This window comes from Anopheles nili, chromosome 2, assembly GCF_943737925.1.
Source record: "Anopheles nili chromosome 2, idAnoNiliSN_F5_01, whole genome shotgun sequence".
Classification (NCBI taxonomy): domain Eukaryota; kingdom Metazoa; phylum Arthropoda; class Insecta; order Diptera; family Culicidae; genus Anopheles; species Anopheles nili.
The window spans coordinates 10,655,741-10,682,633 of record NC_071291.1 but is presented as its reverse complement, the minus strand read 5'-3'; the positions used below and the strand labels follow the sequence as shown (position 1 = coordinate 10,682,633).

The window sequence follows — 26,893 nt, the reverse complement described above, 5'->3', positions numbered from 1 at the left end:
ATCGAGGATTAGCTAATTCTATTGCCCTCACACCACCTACACAAACAAGCAGCTCGCCCAAAGGAAGCAAAACAACAAAAAAACAAAACACACAAAAAACTTTAATTCCACCCGCCCGAACGTGCCGTGGTGTGCATTTCATTAGGTGAGTGCAACGGATAGGAATGCCGGCGGGAAAACCCACCAAAGCGACACTGTCACTAATCCCCGGGCAGGTGGAGCAGATTAGCTGAAACATGACACGCATATCGTTTACGTGTGAAGCGTGGCTTTCCATTTCGCCAAGCAAGGACCTTGAACTTCGCGAAGGACGAAACGCTGAGAGTGATTCGCGTCGTGCCAACTTGCTTCTGCCTGCGTTGAGTGTGTCCCTTGATGGGATAATTTCCGACAATAATGCTCGAGCGCTTCATTATCGATGCTGAGCGGATTTTGGCAGGGTCGTTGGGTGGTTGGGTGGTTGGTTTTTCCCAAACACTTTTCCCTTCCCAGCGAACGGAACCGCCAACTAACTACTTAAGCCCAACCAATTTCGCTCAATCTTGTTACGCAGCTCTTGGGGAACGTTCCCATGGGAGAAAATGGCGCCACGTTCGGTATTTGTTTCGATTCTCCGTTTTTCACGCCCATCCTGATGGTGATTGACGGGATCGCTCGTACAGGGAAAACTCACCGACGGGTTGGATGGTTGAATATTCATACGACGCACCGCCAAAGTGGAGTGGTGTTATTGGAAAATTCCATTTCCTTTTCGGTGAGCCAACATAAAACGCGATTTGCATTAGCATTGGTGCGTTATTAAACCGTCCCGTTGGGAAAAATGGCGTTCGCGTGCTTACAGCCCATTGGGTTCGACTTGTCCAAAGGGACACCCTACCAGGACTCAATAAAATGCCAAACGATTCAGCGCCACTCATTACAAGCCGGTATTTGCGTTCGTTCCTGCACTTGTCGAGCGATTTCTCGCATTTTCCGGCCCCCGGGGTTCATTTTATTGCAATCGTTGTCCTTTTGATCTCGCGCGAATGCGGACCGCATTCCACCTACGTTGATCAATAGACGATTGGCGCTTGCCTTTGTCGCGCGGTCCAGCGTGCCTTCCTTTTTACGTGCGCAGCTCGCTCGAGCATCCTAGAGGTTGGCTCGAGTACACGCAAACATCCTGTGTGCGGTTCCGGTGATGCCGTTCGGTGCTCGTTTGAAGTCCACCTCGAGAAGGAGTTTGTGTGGCTGGCGTAACGCAACCGATTTTCCATAACGGTTCGGGATGGTGCCTTTTAGGAGGGATCTTTTTTTTTGTCCGATTCCAAGATTCCTGCCACAAGAAGGGTTCACAATACGACGTAGAGCGAGGAAGGATATCGAACGATTTTCAAAACGATTGCCTCCAGCCTCGGGCGAACGTGCGCTCGTGAGAGGTTTTTTTTTCTCGTTTTTGGCCGGAAATTTCATCCCATTCCTCCCGTGTGGGAACCATTTTGCCATCCATTCGCAGCTTAAATGTTCCGCTTTGGTGCCAAAGTCGCTCGTTTCCAGTGGAGGAACCACGCGCAACGCTCCCATACGTACGTGCTCTCGTATTTTGTGGCATCTTACGATGGAGGCGCCCAGTACCGATGCCTGGCTGGTTGGTTGGCCGTTTCGAATGCACTCCAATCAGGGTATGCCCACCCACACACCCGCCCAAAGGTGAACACGGCACAAGGACTTCCTTCTTCTTCTTCGTTGATTCACCCCTCACGTGGCGCTAAAAGGATCCGCTCCGGTCGCCGCCGTGGCAGACCGGAAAGCTTTTAGCCTTTTAGTTATTTACAAAGCTTACGCTCGGGTGGCGTTTGTGAGTTCCGGCGCTTCGCCAGCGGGTTGGGAAATTTCTTTTCTTCACCACCCATGGTGCCTTAGCGTAGGCGGGGGAGGGGTGGTGAATTGAGAATGGAATCCCCGTCCAGTCCGACCCGTGCGCTCCCACAAAACGGGACCGAAATGAATGTCAAATCGAATTCGAGCGCAAAGGCGATGACGATGGTTGGTGGACGCCGAGATGCAACCCCGTTCGTCCTGAAGGAAAGGATGTCATCCTATTTTTATCCGATCGCTCGAAATCGCTCCAAAGCTCACTATCTCTCTCTCTCTCTCGCGCGCGCGCGTTCTCTCTCCGTCGGTCGGGTTGAACCGGAAGTGGGAACCGTATTTACATTTCAATGACTCAATTCTCTCGGGGAGATGAATCGAAGCTATTTGCTGAGTGGCATGGGGACGGTTTCCGCTTCGTCGAACAGATTGCATTACTCGAGCCTCCGCACGGGTCTCTATTAGTGTGTGTGTGTGTGCTTCGCCTTTGCTCGAGAGTGCCCCGGAAGTGGCCCGGTAAGGACCGTTCTTACACCAGCGGTCAAACGCATTGACTGGTGAAGCAATCCTTTTCTCCACTGTCCTGTGGCTCTTCACTCCACTTCTGGAGCGTTCTAATGGGTGCCGCACTTGGCGTACAGGACTGCCTGTTTTCTTTTGCACTCTCGAAAAACCCGGTCCATTTCGTACCAATCCCAGTAGGCAGGAAGTAGCCCACTTTTCGGTCACTTCGACGTTCATTACGAGATTTTAAAGCAATACCTTTGTGAGCATTGTGCTGCCGGTTTAACAAGGGAACGATGTTACATTTACTGGAACGAGCTTTCTTCGGGGGGGTTCAAGAAGGCAACAAAAAAAAAAGCGAAAGCGAAAGAAAAACTCACCCTTAACACGCACGTTTCCAATGAAGCGCCCCCTTTTGTCTGGGTCGACTCGGCGTGCTTCAAAGTCCTGTGGCAATTTTCCACTTTTCAACCAATCCTAGCGCACGCTCGCCCGCGTGTGTATGTGTGCGTTGCTTGCTCGATTCGCATCGGTTTCTGTAACGGGGCACGCTTGTGGTATGGTGCTTGAAGTTTCCTAATTGCGTTAATTAATTGGCATGCTTGGAAATCATCATTCTTCCGACAATGGGCGGTACAAACGAACGAACGAACGAACGGTCAGGACAGCCCAGGACCCAGGGAAAATCGGTATGGATTTATGTATGTATGTGTGTGTGTATGTGTGTGTGTGTGTGTGTGTGGTAAAATTCCGGAAACTGTGGCACCATTCTCCGTTCTGCTCCTGTTGCATTGTGGGCGGCCAGGCATCGCAGCATCGTGGTCCGGAAATAACTATAAATTGAGCTGATTAAAGTTGCTGAAGCGAATGCACACATACGGTTGCACACACGCCACTGATTAGTGTTTCGCTTTGTTTCGTATTGCACAGATACAGGAGAGTAGAAACCCATCGCTGCCACTAGATCTAGAAGTGCCGTACAACAACGACTACACGGTGGTGCGCAACCCCGGCAAGCCGTCCCAGGACGAGAGCTCGATCCTGGCGCCGGCATCGCCCACTCGACCCACCATCAACCGCACGGTGAACCGAGGCATCATCGGTGGTACTGGCGGTGGAGCTCCAGCCATCCGGACGCCTACGCCGGCGATCAACAATCGCAAGAATCACTTCCTGTACAACATCTACAACCCACATGGCAGTGGCAGCACCATCATAACCGGTGGTGGTGGATTGGTGTCCGTTGGAGGTGGAGCTGGCCCTGAGCAGCAGTTTCCGTGGACACGCTCAGTCAACGTGACGGCTGGTACGAGCCACAACAAGGATCATTACGTCGAGATCATCACAAAGAACGGCTCGACACGCAAGAACGTCCCCGTGGCGGTGGATCACCCGGACGTGCTGGTCAATGGGAATGTGAACCTGAACGTGCGGAATGATCTGCACGATCACCATCATCACCATCAGCAGCAGTTGCAGCAACAGCAACAGCAGCAAAAGTCCTTCGCCAACTCGCTGTACGATCGGAAGAGTACGTGTATGCTGTATCTGCAGGCGGACCATACCTTCTTCCAGAAGATGGGCTCGGATGAAGCGAGTATCGAAGCCATCACTCGGCACGTGCAGCGGGCCAATCTCATCTACCGGAAAACAGGTGAGAGGAATTGCGTGAAATTGGTTTGATAATTATTTGCCGCAAGAGTGCAGAGAAATGCTGTTTGCATTTCATCAAGCGCGTTCGTGAACAATAGAAGCGACCGGCTGTTGTTGACTGAATCTGTGCTCTCCCGTAAGCTGCTTTCCAATTTGCATTTGGATCCATCTGAATCTTTGAATCCGGGGGCACTAACCGCTTGAAAGCGTCCATTATCACGATCAAAACCAACCTTCTCGATACCAATCCTCGACCCCGTCTTAGCTCTCTCTCGATAATTGAGAAGTGATGGGGAAAATTTCCATATCTACGTCTGCGCCACGACTATTCGAAGCGATTTGTTTTTTGTTTGGTTGGGTTTTTATTCGTTCACTGCATTTGCCTAGCTCCGGGAGCCCATTTTCGCGTGGATGCATAAGCATATCGTTCGATTTAAGTAATATTTTATCGCATTCGCCCATTTTCTCCGATCGGAACAGAGCACCGGCACTGCCGACGGTGCTATTTGCGAGCTGTGTCTGTTTCACTATACGGCCAATAGCCAAAAGGACGATAAGCTCTCGACAACGGCACAAAGACATGCATCTTATGGCTTCCCTTTTTTTTATCTGAACTTTCGGTGTTTTCCGCCGGAAAAATGGAATGAAAATAGAATACCCGAAAGCATCCCGGCGGTGGAATCCAAATTTAACGCCCGGCATGCATGCATGCATGCCAGGGCACAATTCGTTTGAAAAGCATTGGCCAACCTTTCCACCGTCGGTAAACAGCGGAATCACAAAGCTGTATTTGATGGCAACTCGAGCGCTTTTTCCGACCACGCCGGGTGACACCGGACTGGAGGCCGAGGAAAACCACTCCCCACCGAATCGGAATAAGCAAACCTGCATTTTGGCGTTGCAACGTTGGTCTTGGGGTGGGAGTTTTCCCTCTCGGGAGCAAAATGTTGGCCCTCTGGTTGCCGAAAACTCGTTTATAGCATTACATGCCTTCTTTTTTCATCCCGTGCCCATGGTGGGTGGGAAAGCAGCGCGGGGGCGTTTATATGTATTTTATTCCCGAACATTTGCAACTTTTTCCTGCCAGTCCTTTGTCCCACCGCTCCGAATTCGTTCCCGGCACGGAATCAACATTTTGCTTCGCCATCCGTGCTCGATTCGGTTAGGTCCTTGGGCTCGGATTGTTACATATCCTTGCGAGGGCTCAGAAGAAGCCCTTGCGGTACCGGGAGCCCTCCATCTTGAGGCTGTTCCCGGGTTCCTCCCGTGGGTCGACATGTGTTTCGTTGTGGAGAAGATTGCGGCCGGGTTTGCCGATCTTGCAGGTGGTTTCGAAACAGGCAAAACAGAAATACGGGTGGCTGATTGATAATATCGTTGCATGTGAAGCCGGTGTTTTCGCCTGTCTCTGCTTGGGTGCGCGTGGGTTCCCATTTCTATATGGGTGGTTTTTGTTTTTCCAATGCCAAAAAGAAAAATAAAACACCCTCACGAACTTAGCGGAGGGAAGCTAGTTTTCCTTATCGATCCGATGTGATCGGTTTGCCTGTTGGAGTGCTTCTTTCCCATTATGGAGAGCGAACACACACGCGAATCGGTTCGCTCGTCCTTCTTCTACCGGGCCTCTCAGTCGAAGTGCTTTGCTGGCTGCGGAATTTACCATCGCTCGAAAATACAATCGCCGGTTGGAAGCAGCTTGTGAGCGACCCCCCACGGTACGATTTCGTGATTATTGTGCCCGTTTTGCATATCTAGGGACGAAGTTTTACATACCGATTTTACCGGAGCATCGCTGAGCAGCACACGGCTCTTTGGAACTACGAGAAGTCCTTTGTTGCTTTGTTTAATGCAAACTCGAATGTTGTTGTGTACGGTGTATGGCATGAAATACTGTGAATTGGAATCCTGAAAGCACTTGAAAGAAATTCGACTCAGAGAATCGTATGGAAAATCAACCGATGACGCTATCTTCTGCTGGAAATCTAAATCCTTTTCCCAAATACCCACCGTGGGAGGGTTGATTCGCTGCTTTTGCCATCATCAAACATAAACATGATCTTCGTTTCTTGAGAGACACATGAAAGCAATATTCCTGTGCGTTTCTAACTAAACGGGAGACTCGCTAGATTAATATTCGAAACTTGTGCCTTTGGCTCTTGATTTGCAATCAATTTGGTCAGATGCTGACCCGCCACAGAACCCAAAATGGCCACTGGCGCTTAATTAAATCACATCGTAAACCGTCGACTAGCATCCTCACGATCACGCCTCCTGTGCCGGAAAATCAATCAGAATTCGATCCGCTCCATCGACACCGGCAGCCGCAAAGGTGCCTGCTGTCTCCGAGGCTATGGTTTTTTTTTGTTCGCTTCTCATCGCCTTCAAAATCCGCAATCTCCGCATTAAACTTTCCGACCCGCCTGCTGAGCCTGCGTGACGTGTTCCACGGAAGCGCGTCGGCATTCCGACGAGCCTTTGGTCCTTCATCAAATTTTACCGCAGTCATTTTCCGGTCGACAGCGTCTCCCGACCGACGCGCCCGGAGCGAAGAACATCGGAAATATTTCGGTTTTCCACCCGCCAACCGCCCGAATTTAATTCAATTCCATCGTCCACTCAAACGCCTCGACCGGCGGTCCGAGGAAATAGGTAGGTGAAAGTCAATTTCCCACGATGTTTTCCAGATCACCGGGTTCCCGTGTTTGCCTTTGATGCGCATCGCACATCGGGCCCGATCAGTCAGATCGCATCCGACGCTCACCACCCTACTGGAGTTTTTCCATGGCTTCGCTACGTCTTACTTCGGCTTCCTTCCAGTTCTCACCCCGTTTAAACTCACGCCTCGGACCAGTAAGGCGGTCACACTCGCACACTCACAATACGCACCGAGATCGAGTAGTACATCCTTCACCGACCCAGCGCAACCTCGCGCGCGCTCGCCTTCGCTGGTCGCACGAAATGTTGTCCTTTAATCTCACCCTCCGACGACCGCCGACCGGTACCGAGCTTTCCTTTCCCCGGGAGGGGGCGAACGAGAGGGTGAAAGACGCCGGATGGAAGGGTGAGAAAAATGTGCTGAAGATGGGAAAATTTGTAATTTGGAAAGCGACGAGGCGGCTAGGTGGGATCTTCCACCACGGTGCTGCCAAGTGAGAGAACTCAATCAAAGCGGAAAATTGCGCAGCTGGAATGGTGAACGGCGTGGAAGGAGCCGTAGCTCCGTGGAAGGTGGTTTGAGCAGCAAACTGTCAACCGGTGCCCTTTTTCCGTGAGATTTGCTACAAGCGGCAGCTTTTGGGAATGATTTGGTGAGCAAGTGCGCATTCTGCTGAAATTCAAAGTAGTGCTAAAATACTACCTCAAATATTACACGTAATTAAACATACATTCCAGGGTTTAGTTCCATCACTCAACAGAGTTGAATGATCATTTTACCTGAGTAATTTTGGAAAGCAAAGCAAAAGAACATTTACCTAAATTGCTTTTATGGGTTTTAACAAGCAAAAATTCCTGCACCCATTGTGGTGTAACGAAATGAACACATCGGAGAGAACAATTAATTGAATCACAAATAAATTCTCGTACAATGCAAATAGGTTCTGTTTCGGTGTGGACAAAAAAATCCAGCACCAAGCCCACCCCCTTCAGGGAGTTTTGCGAGGGCGGTATTGAGATAGCTGTACCAATCCACTACAGCCGTACAGACCCGGTAACGCCAAACAAATGTGCTGTAAAAACACGTGAAAGAGCTGCCGGTCGTGAACGCAACACATCGTCCCGAGGGTAAACATCGTATCCAGCGCAACGGAAGACTTCCGGTCTTGGGAGCGTCACCGCGGGTGGCATTGCGAAAGGAAGGACTACCGAGGGCGGTGAATATGCTTTTCATTTGTCCCATTGCACGCTGGCTGCTCTGCTGTTTTCTATTCATTACCGTGTAGTTGTTTTGCTTTGTGTATGAGTGTGTGGGAGGCTTTTGCTACACTCATCGGCAATATTCGTGGTGGTGGTAAAGATGGCAGACGAAGAGGCAGACGTAAAGGTATCTCGAGCCGGTACCGGTCCAACAACGCCCTTACAGCAGTTACCTGGGAGATGGTTCCAAGTTTACCGGCTTGAAGCCGGACGCTTCGTGGTTGATGTTTTTGGGAGAGAAAGTGCGTTTGCCGGTTGGGTGAAAGCTTCTAGTCGCACCAAACCGAGCACCTACAGATGGGAGTCCCCGGTAAGGATCCGAGCATTCGCAACATAGCGAACAGGAAAAATAAGGGGATATGAATAAATTATGAAATTGCACAACCCTCGTACCCATTTCGAGCGGTATTGGATTACTGTGCGGCTGTGTTGCTTGCTGGATAAAAACAGCACAGCGTACAGCACGTTGGATACGATGGAGAAAAGTTTGACCACATGTATTACATACACATTCGTTGATTCCCACCACCACCGCTGCTATTCGCTATTGTTGAGGGAACAGCGGCCACATTTTTCTGGAAAGCATTAGGGTGGTTTTATTTACATGCCATAGAGCAACAACTTCTACGTAACTTGTTGAACTTAGCGTTGGATTTTACGAACGAATTGTGTCTGCAATTAATTGTGTATAAGTTGACAATTCCAGAAACATAGAAGCTCAGTAAAATGAATGTTATCTCTGCATCTACTTTGTAGGCAGCTTGGATGCAAATAATCTGCAATTTAAGTAAAACAGGATTAAATTGTCAGCCCAAGCGCCTTCAACGGCCTCTAATCCGATCCTGATGTTGTGAGCCAAACGCGATGTAAAGACGCCAGGGGTTGAATAGATTTTTATTTGGCTCGCTGAAATTGATTTGCAGTTTTTTTTTTCTTCCTGTACCAAATCCTTCAACCATTCCGATAAGCACTCCATCTGGCGTCCAGGCAGGAAATCGCACTGTCACTTGCGGGCCAGATTAGTGAATCGGTTTTATTTCTTTTATCGGCCTATTCGATTTAACACCAACCACCAGGCGCCTCCATTAGTCATGCGGTACCAGGCGCCTCCATTTAGCGTTCGCCTCGAACCGCTGAGTTGTTTAGCGCAACAACGAAATAAAAGCGAAAAAAAAATAAACGTTCGCTAATCCTAAAACGAAAACGCTCCCGATTTCGCATGTGAAATGATTCGATTAACGAAAATACCGTCAACGAATGTGGCGATGAAACGCCGGACGACGAAACCATGGTGCTTCCACACTTCTAACTCGTTTGGATTTTCTTCTTGGTTCGATTGGTTTTTCTGAGTTTTTATTTGCCTGTTTGCTCGATTTTTTTTTGCGATGTCTGTAATCCTTTCCACCCTTTGCATCCCGCGTCAATATCGGTCGTTTTTCCAATTAGGCGCAAACATTTTTCCGATACAGTGAGTGACGATGCGAATGCTACCGGGAGTAGGTTGGAGTCGCATTTTTTTTTTATTTGCAAATCGCTCACAAATAATAGCGCTATTTCGAGCGTTTCTACTCAACAATAAACAACGCATGCGAGCACATGCTAGAACACGTAGCCGTATGAGAAAAACGGAAAACATAGATCCCGATATTCAATTGTTTCGGTCTGCTGCAATGCACTGGTACTATTTGCATAATTCAAACGCGTAGGTACGTGACTTCGGCAGACTGGCAAGATGAAAGGTGAAATTGTTTCAAACTCGAATCGTCCCGGTGCACAAGGATGCATTTGGACGCCGTGTACGTGTTTGCATATGCTCCCGAAGGGGCATTTGCTAGCTCGCGCAGGCAAAAGGCAAATAAAAAAGGTTCACACAACTTGTCTGCTGCACGCGTGTCGAGTTTCGATTGTTAACGAACACCAGACAAAAGGCTCGGTGACGCAATGTATCGATGGCTCTCGATCATCCACCCATCCACAAGCCTCGATCGATGCCTAACCGAGCTGCTTGTGGTTCACCGAAATTTATTCCTCTGCTTGACCGCGTTGCCTCCCCGATCGGCTTTTGTTGGAACTCTAACAAGCGAAATAACGTGCACATGTATGTTGGGAAGAGCGAGAGAGAAAAGAGAACACGGTCAATCTGTCGTCGACGGAAACCACCCATTTAACATCGACGCCTGTTAACATGGTGGTGCCATCGAGCAACCGCCCTCGCCATCGTTGCCAGCGGTGCGAAGCGAAACGTTCCTCAAGTGAATAATAAACTCGGCAAAACCGATAATTGTCTTCTGGCACTGACACGAGCCTTCGGGCTCGTTATCGAGCGCTCGTGGTGCCGCCGGGTGACAGCCCTGTCAATGTGAGTTTCGTCCAGCTCTCCGCAAGGGAGAAACACGCTTGATATAAATTTAAAATTATCGATTGTGGTCCGGAGTTGGCTCGGCTCGATTATGTTTCTGCGGTCGGTGTCCCTCCGTGATGCTGTTTCCCAGGCGCAAGCTCCAAAGCCGGATGATGCTATAAATTGAAACAATTTATGGTAGCATAAACAAACACGCACACACGATCCGAAACAAATCCTGAAACCCTCGCGTTATCCAAAAGTGGCTAGGAAGTGCGGACACCAATCGAGGCGTGTATTTTAATTGTCTCTGCATAATGCATAAAAATCGACACAATGGCTCGAAAATATAAATCCTCACGTGCCGGTTCCATTGGTTGCGATTTTGGAATTAAAATTTCACCTACACGTCAATCAGTGGTCGAGCGCGAGAGGTATAATATTTGTTCATTTATTTATCTGTGTTTGATTTAACATTGATGCACACCTGTCCGGCATAAATTATGCAACGTTCAATTGGATAGTATTGCGCTCGGATAATTGGTCACAATATGTCATCGGCTCGATAACGGTGGTTATCCTGTGACGGTATTCAACCGCAGGCTCGTTCGTTCTGCTCGATCGGTCTTTGTTTGCAAACAAATTGGAACATGCCCATGTGCGTTATAAAGCATTGGACATTGTGTAAAAATCATAATGGTTCGCTAGGTGCGTACAAAAAAAAAATAAAAAGAAGTAACACTATCATTGCATAGCGTTACGTACACAACACAAACACGCCCAGCTCACAGCACTGTTTTATTTGCACGATATAGTGTGGTTTACAGTGCTTACGCATTCAGAGCAGCTTACAAAGCAGATGGTTAACTAAAACATCCATTATGTGGTGCAATGGCTTGGAAAACGCTTGGAATCTATGACCGATGGAGGCGCCTGGTGGCTGGCGTTAAACGAATTGGTTCACCCAGCATTCAAACACTCATAGGGGAGTTACGAATGCGGGAAAGGAAGGCTCCACCATGGCGCAAGTTACCCGAAGATCTTCTTAAATTCTTAAATCCTTCGAGCCCCTCATTTTCTCCTCACGGAACCTCCAACGCACCGCACGAGCCCATCTCACGCCATCTAATTAATAGCCAATGCAACCGCCTGTGTTTACTACCAGAAAAGCCGGCCCATGTTTCTCTAGCTGTGTTTCCTTGGAACTGGAATATTGCATCGACATTGGGCTGGACACACCACCACCCATACGAGGGAATGTCGGACTGCATTGCAAATTTACTATGCTAAACGAACCGTGTAAAATCTAAACAGCAATTTCAACCAACGTCCCACATTCCCCGGACTTGTGAAGGGGAGAGTGAAAAAAGATGTACTTAGTGCTGTGTGGCTAGCTTGGGAATGCAAACACGAGCGCTTTTTCTGTTTCGGTTTCGGGTTTTCTCTTCGCTCACAAATGAACTCGTTGCATGCAGTGCTACGTTGCGTCACGGTGGTTGCCTTCCGAGACCCGAGTTGCATGTGTGTCCCCGAGCATAAAGGGGTCTGGGTACGTATGTCAAGTAAATCCGGTGACTGGAAAACCACTGCTACCACCGTTGGGATTTTCCACTTCTTCCAGGTTACTATTTTCAGGGCGTCCAAATCTCCGAACGGGTGACCAATCGATAAATTTAACTTTGACTCCCAACGAAGACCGGAAAGAAGCTGCTGGAGTTCTGCTGTACGTCGAGTCCGTCCCTGAACAAGGTTTACCATCGTTGGTGGTGGTTGGCGGTTAAAAACGCATCACAGGAACAGATACCAAAAAGTAAAGCCAGGTTTAATCTGTCGCTTCCAGGAAAGGCGCCCTCTGCTGATAGTGGATAGTGGGCCTACTGGCGTTTCGAAACATCGAATCCCATTTTGTGTTGGGTAAACGAAACATAAGCGAAGTGCATACATCCAGTGCACTAGGGTGTCCTTTTGGCTAATGGCACATTCACTGGTGTACACAGCGAATGGCCGAAATGAGTGGTTAATCGGAGGAAGAATAAATAGCATCCGGCCCAACAATGGGCTGGGTGCTAGAAGGTTTCGAGGATTTTATCAACTCTGTTCTATCTCTTATGCTGTTGCTATGGGCAATGGATATGCCTGCAGGATTACTTAGATAAGAAAAATGCATTTTAAACCATCTCGAGCCAACACCTAGGTTTGGACGGCTTTTCCATCAGGGTTTTGTCTAGCAAATGCGTAAGCTATTGAGTTAACATACCAATTGAAAAATAATACCACATTTAACCAGCCAGCCATTTCATTCGACATCATCCCAAACATGCGAATGGGTATCTGCTCAACCATAAACTATGAATCTGCTTAATCCTAATCTCGATGAACTGATGTTTTTTCGAGTGACAAATGAAAAACTCTCTTGTATCACACGACCCCTAAAAACGAAGAACAATGAACGCTTCGGATGCAGTTATTTATGCATTACACAGCGTGCTATCGCTTCGCTTCCGTTTCCTTACTTTATCTTCATTTTCCCACGTTCACACTCCCCGTGACCGCTCAGGGCAGGAAAATTAGCACCAACCGTCCTTGCCTCCGGCCATCACTGACTGATGCCCGAGACGCTCGGTCATTAAGGTGCGAGAACACAGGCAACGGCAAACATTCAACAAATGTCATCACGCCCGTCCCTGTTTGACCCACATATCCACGTCTACCCACTGCCCAGGTTTTCCCACCCAACCGTGTCGCTTCTGGCACCGGCACCGAGTAGAAAGCTGTCACTCACAGAGTTCACGTGGTGCACTTCGAATGCAGCGTTATGCACCGGAGTAGGGTAAGCCCACTCAAAAAGGTTTTGTGGAATGACAGAAAGAGACGGCGTGCGATCCGGCGTTGAGAGATCTAAACTCTCTGGCCCCGGTTCCTGCCCCGGTGGTGGGCAGGAAAATGGAGGCGAGTTATCTCGCCGGTTCTTTGTGTGTTTACACGTTCGCTTTCCACACCCTCACCGGACAATACCTGCTCGGGTGTGCCCTCGAGTGAGAGTTGCAGCACATTCCGCACAACATCAACAACTCCGGGTCCGGGTTCTTCCCACCGGTACCGCAAACGTGGCTTGCGACAGCAAAAATGCATTTCCCTGTGGCGCATTCAGCACGAGCCGTAGGACCTTTTTACGCTCTACCTTTCACACAACCCACTCTCTCATGAAATTTGACGGATCGAAAGGCAGCGCAGGATGGGAGACGAGAGCGTTGGCAAACGAACTAGCGCCAGCAGTCGTTTGTTGGAAGGATAAAGACAATGATTGTGACACGAGTCGCTGCAAAGGAGACCATCCATCTAGCGGCGAGGGAGCAGATGATTATGTTGTGATTTATTTACCACCCCCGTGACGTGGAACACTGGGCAAGGTGATGGTGCATGAGACGAACGCCTCCATCACGACGCGCGTCCATTTGTCTTCGAAAATAATGATGCGAAAATGCACTCCATCGTGGGCAGCTCGCGATCTGGCTCGGGTTCGCTTGGTTACGATGCAAAGTTTGCTGGAAGCATTCCATAACTAAAAGTTTTCCTCTTCTCATACCCTCATTTTATTGTATTGCATTTCATTCTCCCGCAGATTTCAACGGTGACGGCAAACCGGACAACATTACCTTCATGATCAAGCGCATCAAGGTGCACAACCAGAACGCACTGAAGGATCCATTGTACCGGTTTCCCGGCAGCTACGGTGTGGAAAAGTTCCTAGAACTGTTTTCAGGTAAGTCTCAGCCAAAGGCTATCTCTAAGGGTATTGAACATGGCGTTCCCTTTGTTGGCGTGCGTTATGCGCGTGATAAATAATAAAGCTGGTTCGCGATGCGATTCGCGTATCGCACTCTGATCGAATACAACGCCAACGAACCGTTTGATCCGGCCGGAAATGGAAGTCAATTGGCGGGGAAAACCCCATGACTGTCGGATGCATATTTCATTGAAGGTCGTTTCAATGGCGTGCTCGCATGAGGATATATGTTGTGTAGGTACGCTCGCGTTCGCTACCGAGGGTTTCCTCAGGCTATATCGCACCGTGTTCGAGGCGCCTGGCGTATGGAAGAGCGTTTTATTTCCTCCGAGGACACGTGAAGCAGCGTGGTGGAATTCTCACTCAGTATCGTTTCCTAAGAGGACACGAGACCGTGTGATAGCGTCTGCTTGGCGGCAGCAAATACGACTAACGAGCTCTAGTCAGCGAGGAATGGCATTTATAATAATGCAAATTTTGCGCGAGTACGACTTTTTGGTATTATACTGCCACTCACTGTTACGTCGCGGCTGTGACGACACGAGTCCAGCCAAGAAAAGGGATTTCAAATGGAGCATAGCTTCATGCAGAGAAACGTAATGGCCTGGCGTATCTTTGAGCAGGATATAATGATGGGAAATATGCATTCTGCACAGCTTCGGCTTCTGCAACTTGCGATAGGCGAATGAAACTCGAAGCATTAACTTTTATTTACATATCGAGCCTAATTCAAACGGCGATGCACCTTCATGCGAGTCATCCAACGAACGAAAGAAGGATTAAAATTAAATTTAATATGCGAAAGAGCTGTTAGAAAAAGCATTATGAATATTCAAGCACACTGCGGATGTTTAAATGTAAGCTTTATTTGCTTTAAAGTTGAATTAAAAAATTTCCATGTTCAAAAACTGCAAAACACACCCGCGTAACCCATTTTACGAGCACATTTTCTATGCGCAGAGATGCAAACGATAGCATTACCATGGCGTGGTATGAATTTTTGAGCCAAGAGAAGAAAAACAACTTCGAGTTTTCATCCTACTCACCGTTGCTCCAGCTCGTTCTGTCTGCGGGTGGAACGAGTAATAGGATATAAAATTGCAGAAATCATGATTTACTATTTGCCATCCAATTTGGGTCGTGATTTATAACGTTTGAGCAAGAAAACTGTTCCGCTCGTGCTAAGTTTACGTATAGGCAAATTTGTGCTTCACCAAGCAAGACCCAAATAAGACGCTGCTGCACGAGAGAAGTGTCGAACCGTGATTCAGTTTTGCTACCGGATGTGCGATTCCATTTTCCTCAGTAGCTGCTTCGAAGCGAAACGTCGGTTTGGAAAATTTTCCCATTAAAAGCAGGTCGTTGTTATTTTCCCTTGGCCAGGCAAGGACGTTTCGGGAGCAGTGTTTCACTTAAATCAACATTCGCAATCAAGAAAATGTTTGAAAAAAAATAACGAAAATTTCACATATGTCCAATGCCTGACGTTCATTAGAGAAAATGTTTGCTCCGAACGTTGCCTGGTATGTGGTTTGATTTTAGATTTGAACGGCGATTCATTCCTTCGCACTATCGATTGTATACGCAGCTTTCGTAGGTTGGAACCATGTACTTAATGTTGAGGTACGCATCGGCTCCTCCATACCGTTCCAGCATCTCCAGCGTATCGTTGACCACATCACCGATGCGGCGACCTCCACGAAAGTCTATTCGGTCACATATGTTCACACGCCTCTGTTTGTACAGATTAAGCATCGGAAGCAACTGCCTATAGTACGGTACGAGAGCGACACCAATCGATGGTCCTGTGAGGCAGCGAGACAGAGAGAAAACAAAGTAGAGAAATAGTTAGGAAGCCCGTCTCGGCACGATGCGCTGCAATAAAATATCCAATCCAAGAGGTCCTTATGGCCGTTAATCCGAATGGGAGAATATAATTCCCAGTTAGGCTTGAGCTAAGCCAACCACCTTTCGGTCTCAGGATAGACGCCAACGTACGTTCGTCCCTCTCGGATCAGTATATTCATAATATCCCCTATCTACGACAGCCATGCCCAATTATCATCAGTGTTAATTCCACCATGCATTGTACTCCGTCGGTCGTAGACGAAAATTCCTTGTTTCATTTGCAGCAGGCAAAAAACATAAAGAAACTCCCCATTAACCCGAGCATCTCGAACAGCGCACAAACGCGATGTAATTGCTGTGATCGTTACTTGCAAAAATGGCCGCTCGAACAAAACTGACCACTGTTCGATCGCAGGTCGAGAGCAAATCATTTTGTGCATTTGCTTTTCGGCAAACGTTCGCCCTCTGGCCGAACTTTTCACCCCCGTCTAGCCGATGCCATTCCAGCCACATACCCATTGGAAATTCAATAGAGAAATTTTCGCAAAGTCAACATTTTTCTTTTTGCTCTCTCCCTTTGCTGCATATGTGCAAACCCTTTGCACTCAGTGGCTCTTTCTTTTCCATTTCCGTCTCGACATTTTCATACACCCGTAAGAGGAAAACCTCTGACCGGGTGTTTGTATGTTATTCCGAGGATTTTTTTTCAGGGCCACCCATTTTATGCTCGGCTCTGTTCACCTCCTCACCCAACGTGTGCTAAAGGGATTCCCGACGCTGGAAACTCATTTTTCGCTCCCATTGATGGCATTGCTGCCCGGGGCACGTTCGACGACGCTCGAGCAAGCGAATGAAAACAGACGAACCCATTTACTGGCCCTACTTTCTGTGGCGGAAAAAGGCTAGTACGATGCAAAATCGTGACCCACCACCCACCGTCGGCATTCTTTATCCGACTTTATCTGTTCGACTTTTGGTGGCTTCGGGAACGGTGCCGACTTCTCGTATGTTTCTACCACTGCTATACTCCGCGCTCTCGATGCAAGTGGACATTCACCTGGCATAAAGGGTGGGTTGTCTTCGCTCTTTTTCCTTAATTTCATAGCCCTTTCGGTTGCCTGCACTGGCACATCGTTGCGGGTGAAAATTTGCAGTACAAATTTGCACGGTCGAAACCCTCGCTAGCTCCAACCACCACCACAAATGCGCCACCGGGAACCGCGTAAAATGCTGTAAAATAATGATGGGCCGGCAGTAAAAATCATAAAATAATACTACCGGCGGCCACGTGGATCGTGCGATGCTTTTTTAACTCTTTCCGCCAACCGCCAGCGTTGGTAAAACCCCCAAAAAAAGGACGAGTATTTTGTGGTTTTCCAAGAAGCTGCAACAAAGATGGCGCTGGAGCTGACACCGACCGTGCCTTGGCACCGACTCGGACCCGGACCCGGATTGCTTGCTCGTTTGCTATTCTAAGGGTTGGTTTTTTTTCTCCCATGGACTGCCATATTAGGGTGTGTATTTTGCTGCCAGCGTCTTTTTCAGCCGTCGACGTCGGTTGGCACACGCGCGTACCATTTGGTGGGCGAGATTCTAAACAACACGGCCGAACGAAACATGGTCGGCCATTATTTGGAAGGAATGCTGTAAGACGAGCACACGAAATGCGCCCCAAACAATGCTAACGCCATTCAGCTGCATTGTGTTTCATTCATGAGCATCCGTTGCGGTGCGAATGGACGTAAGCAGCCGTCGGGTGGGGACGGATATTCAAAGAAATGCTAACAACGCGATGGCATCTTTTTCGGGGTCTGCGTCTAAGAATCTCGCTCCCACTGCATCCTGCTCCGTGGTTTTGAATGGGAGAGTGGAAAATGCACTTCTGAACAAGAGGAGCCAGGAAAAACTCCAAGCTCGGTCTGAAAGCTTGCCGTAATCCAATGGTGTCTGGATGCTTCATTCCGCATCTAGTGCTGCCGTTATGATGGAGTTATGAGAGCGTAAATCACGGATTGAGATTTCTTTTCGTTGCTTTTATCCATGCGATTTCGCAGAAAAAAAATTCAAATGTGATGCTAGCAAATGCAACGAGCTATGCACTTTACACACATTGTCACATGACGAGCAAGCACACCGATTGTGGCCCGTTAAATTACACGCTAACGATTATTACTGCACACACGACACCGGACGTGTGCCATTTTCGCACCATCGGGGATTTTCAATTAGCCTTCGCAAGCTGGCAGATGAGCGTGTAAAAACCGAACTGCGTCTACTTTCCCATCCTGCAGGCGCTCATTTTCCACCCACGTCATCCTCGGTCGAGCTGCGGGAAGCTCGAGCGAGTAATGGCTGGTACGCCTCCGTATGACGCGTTTGTCATGTTTCAACGTTAATGGAAAATTAAATTTTAATTTCCCAGCCCCTGCCACCGAGTGACTTTCGTCGCGCACGTGTGTAAATTCGTCCCACGGGGGAAAACTCCATCGCTGTTCGGCGACCTACAAGACCGGGTGCGCGAGAAGCAAAACGCGGTATGGTGACGAAAAGAAAAGATGGCACATTTTCGAAATCTACCCTGCCAGTAATCCGCACGTACACTAGCACGAAGAAGCGATTCCCGGGAGGTTCGCATCGCTGTCGAAGCTTTTTCCGAGATATTAAAACAATCCCAACAGGTGCCAGTGCCATAAAACCGCTATCAGTAAGTGGCTACCACGGCACGGTTGGGTGCCAGTGACGAGCTCTCTTTCCGCCAGGGCAATCGTTTTTTCCCTTTTGCTGCTTTAATTCCACTTTTACTCGCCATAAACAAAATTAATTAAACCCACACCAGGTTTCGTGTCCCACGTGGGTGGTTGGGTGGGTCATCAGTAAGGCTGACCCATCTACGTTCTTAAGATCCTCGGACGATGGCCAAAGGCTATTCACGTGACGGAAGATTCCAATCAAACGGCTCAAGGGCCATGCTGTAGAGACGGAGAAAACCTTAATTACTTCTCGACGGCCCTTAGCCTTCGTACGGTAGTTAAGCCTTATGCTGGCTGGTGGTGTCATTGGACGGCAATTTCATGCTTAAAACATTGCGATAAAATCGAACGAAACAGAACTTTAGATGGCTTTAGTCCATATGCGATTTTTGCCTTACTACTGGTGTGATTGCTTCGTAGATATAAGCAATTTTCACCTCTGCTCTGCTCTGCTGTGTTGAACCTTTGCCACCTGCTGTGACCGCTTGGTCCTTTACATTGCACACTTCAACAAATGTATCAATTATCGTCCCAATCTCCGTTGTAAAATAAAAATCAAATCACCCGAACAAGCTCGTTCAGCTTTCAACCAAGCTCGTACGCACGCCACAAAAGGCTGGAAGGACCGCAGGAATACGAGACCCACTTGGAATGCCCACGTGGAATCCAGCAGTCCTTGTTGGTGTTGGCTCTTTGCCTGCAGCAAGCTGGATCCATCCGCTCGCTCGAGCGAGTCCTGTCATCGTCAACGTTGTCGTTTGCGCCGTTGTGTCGACGTCGTGAATGGGACGATACCCGCACTCCACAGTTCGAACCGGAGATGAGTCAGACGACCCAACGACGCCTGGCGCCGGGTTTTTTCCGAAGACATCCCGTCGCTGTCGTCGTCAGTCGCACGGAACGAGATAATTCCCGGCCCACCTACTTACCGACGCGCAGCAGCTGCTGTAGCGCTCTTAATGTCGCAATTATAATGTCCGGATTTCTCGTATTCAGGGCCTCGCGCATTGGCATTATCAGCATCGGAATGGTCTGGAATATCTGTGTGGGGGTTTTGTTTCGCAAGGTTCGGGAGTCCATTTCGCAGTTTGCCAATGGTTGGCGCATGGAAGAGACGGAGAGAAAAGAAAATGATACGAGTGAGTAAAAGCCATTCACTAGCGCGCGAGGATGCTGCGCCCATTCATTACAATCACCACTAAGACCTCGAAATGGGAAGGGACCGAGAATGGAAATCTAAGAGATTATGATAGCGTCACAAATCGGTTGGAAGTAACGGCCGTAATTACAAGCACGGCCGTTCGAGCTCGACACCAACTTGTTGTCGTGGGTTTTCGAGCCAGACTGCCGACAAGGCAGTGTCCATCCGGACCTCATCTCATCTTGTCCATCTCGCTTACGAATGCAGGCTATGTGAAACATCCGATAAACACTCGTTGTCATTCCAGCTTGGTGTGATTCGATGCCGTCAAAAACCACCCACTCCTCGAGCGTCTCGTAATAATCTAATCCGTAAGATGGTTCCTTCGGCTTAATGTTGAGGATCGCTTGCTGTGGGAGCCGTTCTGGAAGTAAATTAATTTTTTCATACCATTCGCTAACATCGCCTGCGGTCAGTGACACTTTCAACCCATCCCTTCCAACAGGGAGAATTCTTGGGGAAACATCGGATTATGGCCAGAGAATCTCGATCTGGACGATGGTACCTGACGTTGATGAGCGCCACTGGCCCACCCCAAGTTAGCCCTCATCAGCATCAGCCTGCCAAGGATCTACGCCGACACCGAGCCTCGGGAGCGCTAATCTTCATCAAATTAATTTATTAAATTATTTACCATCATCGAGACGGCTTTTTTCAAGCGTAAAAATCAAGAGCCATCTTGGGGCGATCGGCATGACTGGGAAGCATGTCCGGGTCCTTCACGTAGGGTAGGTTCATTGGCTGCTCTCAAGTGGGCCCGCAAGCCGAAAAAGGAGTCAATCTAATTTGCCATCTCGGGCCATCTTGCTCCAATGGCCGCTGACGTGTCAGTTCCTTCCCAGGACTCGACAACGGTGATGACATTGGCGGCCAAATCCTGGCTCAGAATACACAGCCGGGATTAGCTTCGGGACTTGGAAATCAGCTATTCAAGCAGCGTCAACCTCCCGCCGGCAAAAGAGGACAGTAATCAGGCAAAGAACTTCGGTACGCCTTGACTTTTCCACTTCCAAACCCGCACCCGTTGCGAGCGAGAGACAGCACAAACACAGAGGCAGCTGCGAAGGGAAACTTTTGTCCATTAGCGGAATGGTTAACTCTTGCTATTGTTGCCTGCGACGGCCATTGCCAAAGTGTCGCCGTCTGCCCGCACACTGCTGGCTCTAAAGTTTATTAATTTTAAGTTTCACCATCGCCAATTTCCACTCCGGCCTTGGAACTCACCATATTGGCAGGTGGCCAAATGGGATCAATAATTTCACAGCGCAATTGTGCCGCCATTGCAACAATCGACTCGGGAAAAGGCACCCGGGGGAGAAGTACCTTGTTTACGTGCCGTCGGGTGTGCAAGTCGAGGGTTGGGTGCTAAAATGGGAAAATGCTCACCCCGTGCGGTGACAAAGCGAGGATGCCAAATTTACCCCAAAAAGCTATCGCCCCATCTCCGGCAGAGAAACTTTACATCCGCCCGTTCTCGGCACACTGGCATCGTACTGGGGCCTGGTAGCACTTGGCTTTGGCTTAGCGTGGAGCCCGCTTGAAGCGAGTAATTAAGCATACAAAAGTTTATTTCCAGCGTCAATCTGATACAATGCGAAAACTCCAGTTGTCAATCGTCATCATCCTCGGGCAGAAAGGACGACCGCTTTGCTTTCGGACCGAAAGCCGGTTTGGGCCATCACCCGAAGGTCCTGCGAATGATGGGTTTGCATGCAGCTGAATCATTAATTCCAGCTTGTCGCTACCTTCCGCGGATTTCTCGCTGCCGCTTCCGGTTAGGCGGATCGTTTGTGTCATGGCGCGTGCATAAATTCAGGCGTTAGACTAACAGAATCTTCCCACGCATGCCGTCTTGCTCCCGTCACGCTCCCAGGACGCCACGGTACGGAACGATGCACACCCTCCCAAGTCCTTTCTTCGCTCTTCCTTCCTCCTTCCATCCTCTCCTCTACCGAGCCGATCCGTTACCGCGTACATTTGACAGGCAGTCTGCCATCTCGAGCGGAGCCGCAACGCGAGCAGTATCATGGCACAGAAAGAAAACTTCATTTGAATATTAAATGATTTATGTTTATGCGATCACAACCCAGCTGGACGGAGCGGGTGTGATGGCGGACAGGACTTACTGTGGCTTTCCTCCACGCGTTCTCTCATCCCGTGCTTCTCGTGGAACTCCCGATTTCCACAACTCAATTGTGATCGTTGTGAGCGAGGAACGCGCGATGGTGAAGCATCGCTAGCGCGCAGTTGTCGCCGTAGTTTGCCGTGGTTTCGCTTGAGCTCGAGTTTTTATTTAATCTTTTTTGCTCCTTTAGCGCATTTATTCGCACACCATCGATCTTTGTCTTTGAGGCGTGAGGGCTCATGGAGCTCGTGGCCTTTTCGTTGGTCCTTGTGGTCCCGAGGCGAGCACCATTGCGGTTGAATTTGGGAAGTTCTCAAAAAAAAAGCGCCAGAAAGTCGCGTTCCCAGGACAAATGTATTCTCGCACTCGTGCTGGTGCCCATTTTCTGCCCTTCACACTGCTGTTCGCGAGTCCAAACTCCCATCGCGCCTGCTGGCCTCCGTACAGCAAGTACCGAACAGGGTCAAATTTGCAATTTCTTAACTCTCATTATGATGAATTTGTATGTAAATCGGGGCAATATTTGAATATTGTTATACCCATTTCACGGGGCACAAAACTTTACCATCATGTACGGTGCAGCTCCACAATTTCGGTGACCTGCGCGGGTCGAGTACAGTTGCCTGGCCTCTCGAACCCCATAAGGGCTCGATGGTGGAAAAGTTTTGGTTCCCGAATCGAAGATTGTGACTTTTGGTGGTTTCGTTTTATTTTCTTCTCCTGTTTGGCTTGGTTCTTTTTTTTTTATTTCACCGATTCGGAACAGCACACCCCTGAGAAACTGCCATTGACAGCCGGCTGTCGCGTAAGCCACTAAACTCAAACCGACGCTTTCTCCCTTACGGAGCGGGCAAAGTTTGATCTAATTTCATATTCCGTTTGCTCGCATTTGCACTCATGTGTGGATGGGTGTGTGTGTGTGTGTGCTTTGGGGATATTTACATCTCGCGTTCGTTGTTAGGATACCCTTTTTTGACACTCGAAAAGCGAAAAAGGACGCGTTGCCGAGTTAAACCCGAAAAATGACGGCTTGGAAGGGATATGACTTTTGACAGCACGTGAGTAACGTGTGTTCCCTGGAATGACGTTACTGGTTTTCCTCTCCAATGCATGGAGCTAGGTCATGGTAAAGGGTAGATCTGAAGTACAGTAAAAAATAAAGAAACAGACTTCTAATCCATCGCTGTGAAACGATTGGTCTGCTTCGGAACCGGCCACAGGGGATGTTTTGTTTTCCCAACAGAACTTTATCAATCTACTGAGCGTCCGTTGGAAACCGAAGAAGAGCGTTCTCCATGCATCTCAAAAATTCTACCAAAGAAACCACGAGACAATAATTAGTTCTGGGTAACGCTGCACGCCCATGCATGACCTTATCTCAACAAAAAGGGATGTGGAGGAGCTGGCACTTTGCAACATCCTCGAAAGGGAAATGAGAGCGTGCGATGGCCGCCTGAGCCGCAAGATCGTTCCGATATGATGCCATTTATCCAGTGCCCGGTGGACCTGCTAGTCCCAAGGTCCCAGGATTAATTTTTCATATGTATATACAGTAAGATGCAGGCGAGCGTACACTAGCCGCCGGCGTCAGGCGACTGAAGCTGGGCATCAGACGGCCTTGTGAGCCGCTTTGCGTTCGTTCCGGCATTCAACGGGTGGTGCTTTTCCATCTCATCAGCATTCGGCTGCCACTGACGCATTGCTGACAGGAAACGGGGTCAACGAAGGCTTCTTTTTGCGGGCATGTTCCCTCCGGCATGCACCGCAGGCGTGATTGGCTCGTACGGGCTCGAAGCACCGTGTTGCAGCTTGCACTTGTTCTACTTGCAATCGGCTCCGTTTGGCCATCATCCTGTTCAAGCGGCCACCTATGGCTTCCGAGAATGGCGTGAAGGTTAGTGGAGGTCAGTGGGGTTGCACATCCACAGTAACAACGTGATGATGGCCTCGTCGAGTGAGGCTCGGGCGTCAAGACCGACAGCCACGTTATATGCAAGGCCTGTGCCATCATGGCCGCGATGTTCGGTTTGAATAGAGCGAATGACGAGTCGGCAGACGCTTTTTCTTTCTCGTTCGGGCCAAAAACTGTCACCATAAATCTTGTGGCTTCATGTGGACACCATACAACAAAAATGGACCCGGAATGTGAACAGAAAGTGGCACATCCGCGCACACAGAGCCACTATTAGTCGTTTGACGAGGACGGCTTTGGTTATCACGCGTGTTCTTTGCGCGTTTTTTTTACTTTTGCTACACTCGGGAAAGCACATAGAGAAGTGTCCAACGCCACAGATTGTATTAGCGTCTGTCAGCGTTCGCGAGAAAAGACAAAAAAATTCCACCACCCGAGTGGTGGCCTTCATATCATCACTCCACGCTTGAAATGCAATTTCGTAGTCTTTCATACACGATGGAATGGCACTAGAAGCTCAAGGGAGAATTGATCTCGCGGGAGGCTGTAGACCGGCGCAGTTTTTCTTTTCTCCATCCGCCATTTCGCCGGAAGGTCTCCTGTTGCACCGACACACCCGAGAGGATGGAACTCATACCGGAAGTGAAGAGTAGCAAAAAAAAGAATTTCCACTGATCCAGTCTGAGTCTTTTGTTATGGGTTTCGTTGCGTTGCAATTGCACCAGCGGATGCCATTGCAATAGCGAGAAAAAACCCCCCTGAAGGCGTGCAACAGTTGTGCGCCAGATGCGGAATGCTGCGATTTCCATCGTACAGCTACCTCCAGCAATTAGCTGCCATTCTAAATTAAGCTCCCGTTTCCCAATGGAGCGGAGCCATTTCTTCGGAATGTTTTCAATCATCACACGGGATTAAATTAGGTGCTCGGTCTAGATTCGCTAATGAAGTGTGTGGTCGCTAGTCGAGCGGGAAATGTTGTTCGTGAACGAGCTGTTGTACGGAAGACTCTTTCTTCTATTCTATATGCATCTCACATGGTGTGGTTGAATGCAAATAGTAGTCTAAAGTATCACTAGAGCAGGTCCCATTCACGCAGCAACGATGTCCTGTGGGATTGACCATCCCAGATCTCTGTGCCACCCGGCCATTCTGCCATCCTGTTAGGAAAATCAGGACTCACCTGCTGCTCGGAGCCGACCGCAAGCATGTCGCTAATACCGTGGCGCACAAATTCCCGGTACGGAAATGTGGACTCGCACAACCTGCAATTATTCCACGAGCACATCGTATTCGTTAGAGTATTCCCGGGATTCACGCCATGGCGCGAGCTCAGGCAAAAAAAAAGAAGTACTCACCCGTCGAAGAACAGCGGCAAAAAGCGCTCATACACCAGCTGCTCCGGTGGCGTATGCCACTTGATGAAGTGCTGCAGGCCCCGTGGGCCGTACTCGCGTGATATCGGCACATCTCCACGCAGGAAAAACCGCCGGAAGCTGGAAATGTGTGTTCGCGGGCGGATGCAGAAAAGCGGCACGGCACATGGAGGGCACACTTGCACGCATTGCTGGCCAACCTGCACCGTGAACGCTGGAACGCGGCGCAGAATTTCGGGACATTTGCGGTGTCTGCAACAGCACGGCATGGCGCGTAGGTTTTATGCTGCGAATGGTGTTGTTGTGGATATTTTTTCACACTTTTCCCTCAATCCTCAAAACGACGGTCAATTTAGGGACTACGGGGTATTTGAATTTTGAACACTGGCTTACGAAAATAGAGCAACGAAAAAGGGTAACTTCCGAAAGTGGCAATGCTAGAAATTTTGACAGCCTTAGTTTGGTGATCCGAAACGCAATATCTACATGACTGCTAGATGGGCTTGGGACGAATTATTTGCCCGCATGTCACACAACCCATGGCTAACTCTGATGTGTTTTTTTTTTTGGCTCTTTGCAGAGGAAGACTACGATGCGTTCTGTCTGGCGTACATGTTCACGTACCGCGACTTCGAAATGGGCACCCTCGGACTGGCCTGGACTGGTGACCTCAAAAACGCGGGTGGCGTCTGCGAGAAAAACGGGGTAAGATGAGTTCTGACATTTAAATTCCAACAGCTGGCATGTTTCATCATTATAATGCGCGTCCTGTAATTGGACGCCCTAATCTGGGATGGAATCTTAAAACTGACATCCACACCATCGAGATCCAATTGGGAAAGCGCCCGCCAAAAAGCGCTCTCGAAGGACGACGGCACCACCCGATCGGAAGCTACATCAAATTTAATGACCACTCATCGCGAGTCCATCCGCTCGCTTTCTGCTATCACCGCGTTCCACTTCCGGCCTTGGGTGGGGACCGGAAGTTCAAGTTTTATGATTATTGGCCCCGACACGGATGGGTAGCGAAAGCTTTCCATTAAATTTCAATACCGCTGTTGCACCGTCCCACCGATGGAAATGGGCCGAAGGGTGGCTTATTTTATGCGTCCAACGAGGACTATCCTGCCCGAAGCCCTGATCCTGGCGTGCGTGCACGCCTGGAATGGGAGTTTTATTGCTTTGCGCGAGAAAGACTTCATTCGAGCCGGTGACCCTGATGGGTTAGGGCCGATGGTTTAGCGAGGCATATGGATTACTCGTCGGTAGTGGGTCGGCAACCATCAGCATTTATTGCAGGCAAGCGAGCCGCAATCCGCGAGGAAGAACCGGAAAGCGATAGTGTAGTGATGACTCGCAGGCTTCGCTTGGGATTTCTTTTTAGCCTCACGGAACCGAGTGGATTAGTAGCGATTGATCGATGCTTTTCGATGCCGAGGAAGGATACCTCCTATGGATAGGGTTTACCGGAAGGTAGACGGCAATTTTGAGATTATTTAATTTGAGGCAACGCTAGGGTGCATAGATTATAGCTCGTACCTTCGCGAAGCTCTAAAACTCCCTCCGTAGTGCAAATATGAAGGATATCTTAATGGGTTCGAGGTTTAATAGTAACTATAAAAACCGCTCGGAA

The 26,893-nt window shown here is 49.0% G+C and overlaps 2 protein-coding genes across 2 annotated transcripts in view; one reads left to right on the top strand and one right to left on the bottom strand.

Annotated features, from left to right (window-relative positions):
- Positions 1-26,893, top strand: part of LOC128730426 (uncharacterized) — a 109,651-nt gene that overhangs the window by 58,992 nt on the left and 23,766 nt on the right. The window contains exons 5-7 of the mRNA XM_053823473.1: positions 3,286-4,009; positions 13,887-14,027; positions 25,841-25,965. Of these exons, the coding sequence (XP_053679448.1) occupies positions 3,286-4,009; positions 13,887-14,027; positions 25,841-25,965 (990 nt within the window). The remainder of the gene's footprint in view (positions 1-3,285; positions 4,010-13,886; positions 14,028-25,840; positions 25,966-26,893) is intronic.
- Positions 15,621-25,529, bottom strand: LOC128730427 (parkin coregulated gene protein-like). The gene is made up of 4 exons (XM_053823474.1): positions 25,243-25,529; positions 25,068-25,149; positions 19,579-19,690; positions 15,621-15,856 (listed from the first exon to the last, which is right to left on the bottom strand). Exons 1-4 carry the CDS (start codon positions 25,527-25,529, stop codon positions 15,621-15,623), a joined length of 717 nt encoding a protein of 238 aa, XP_053679449.1.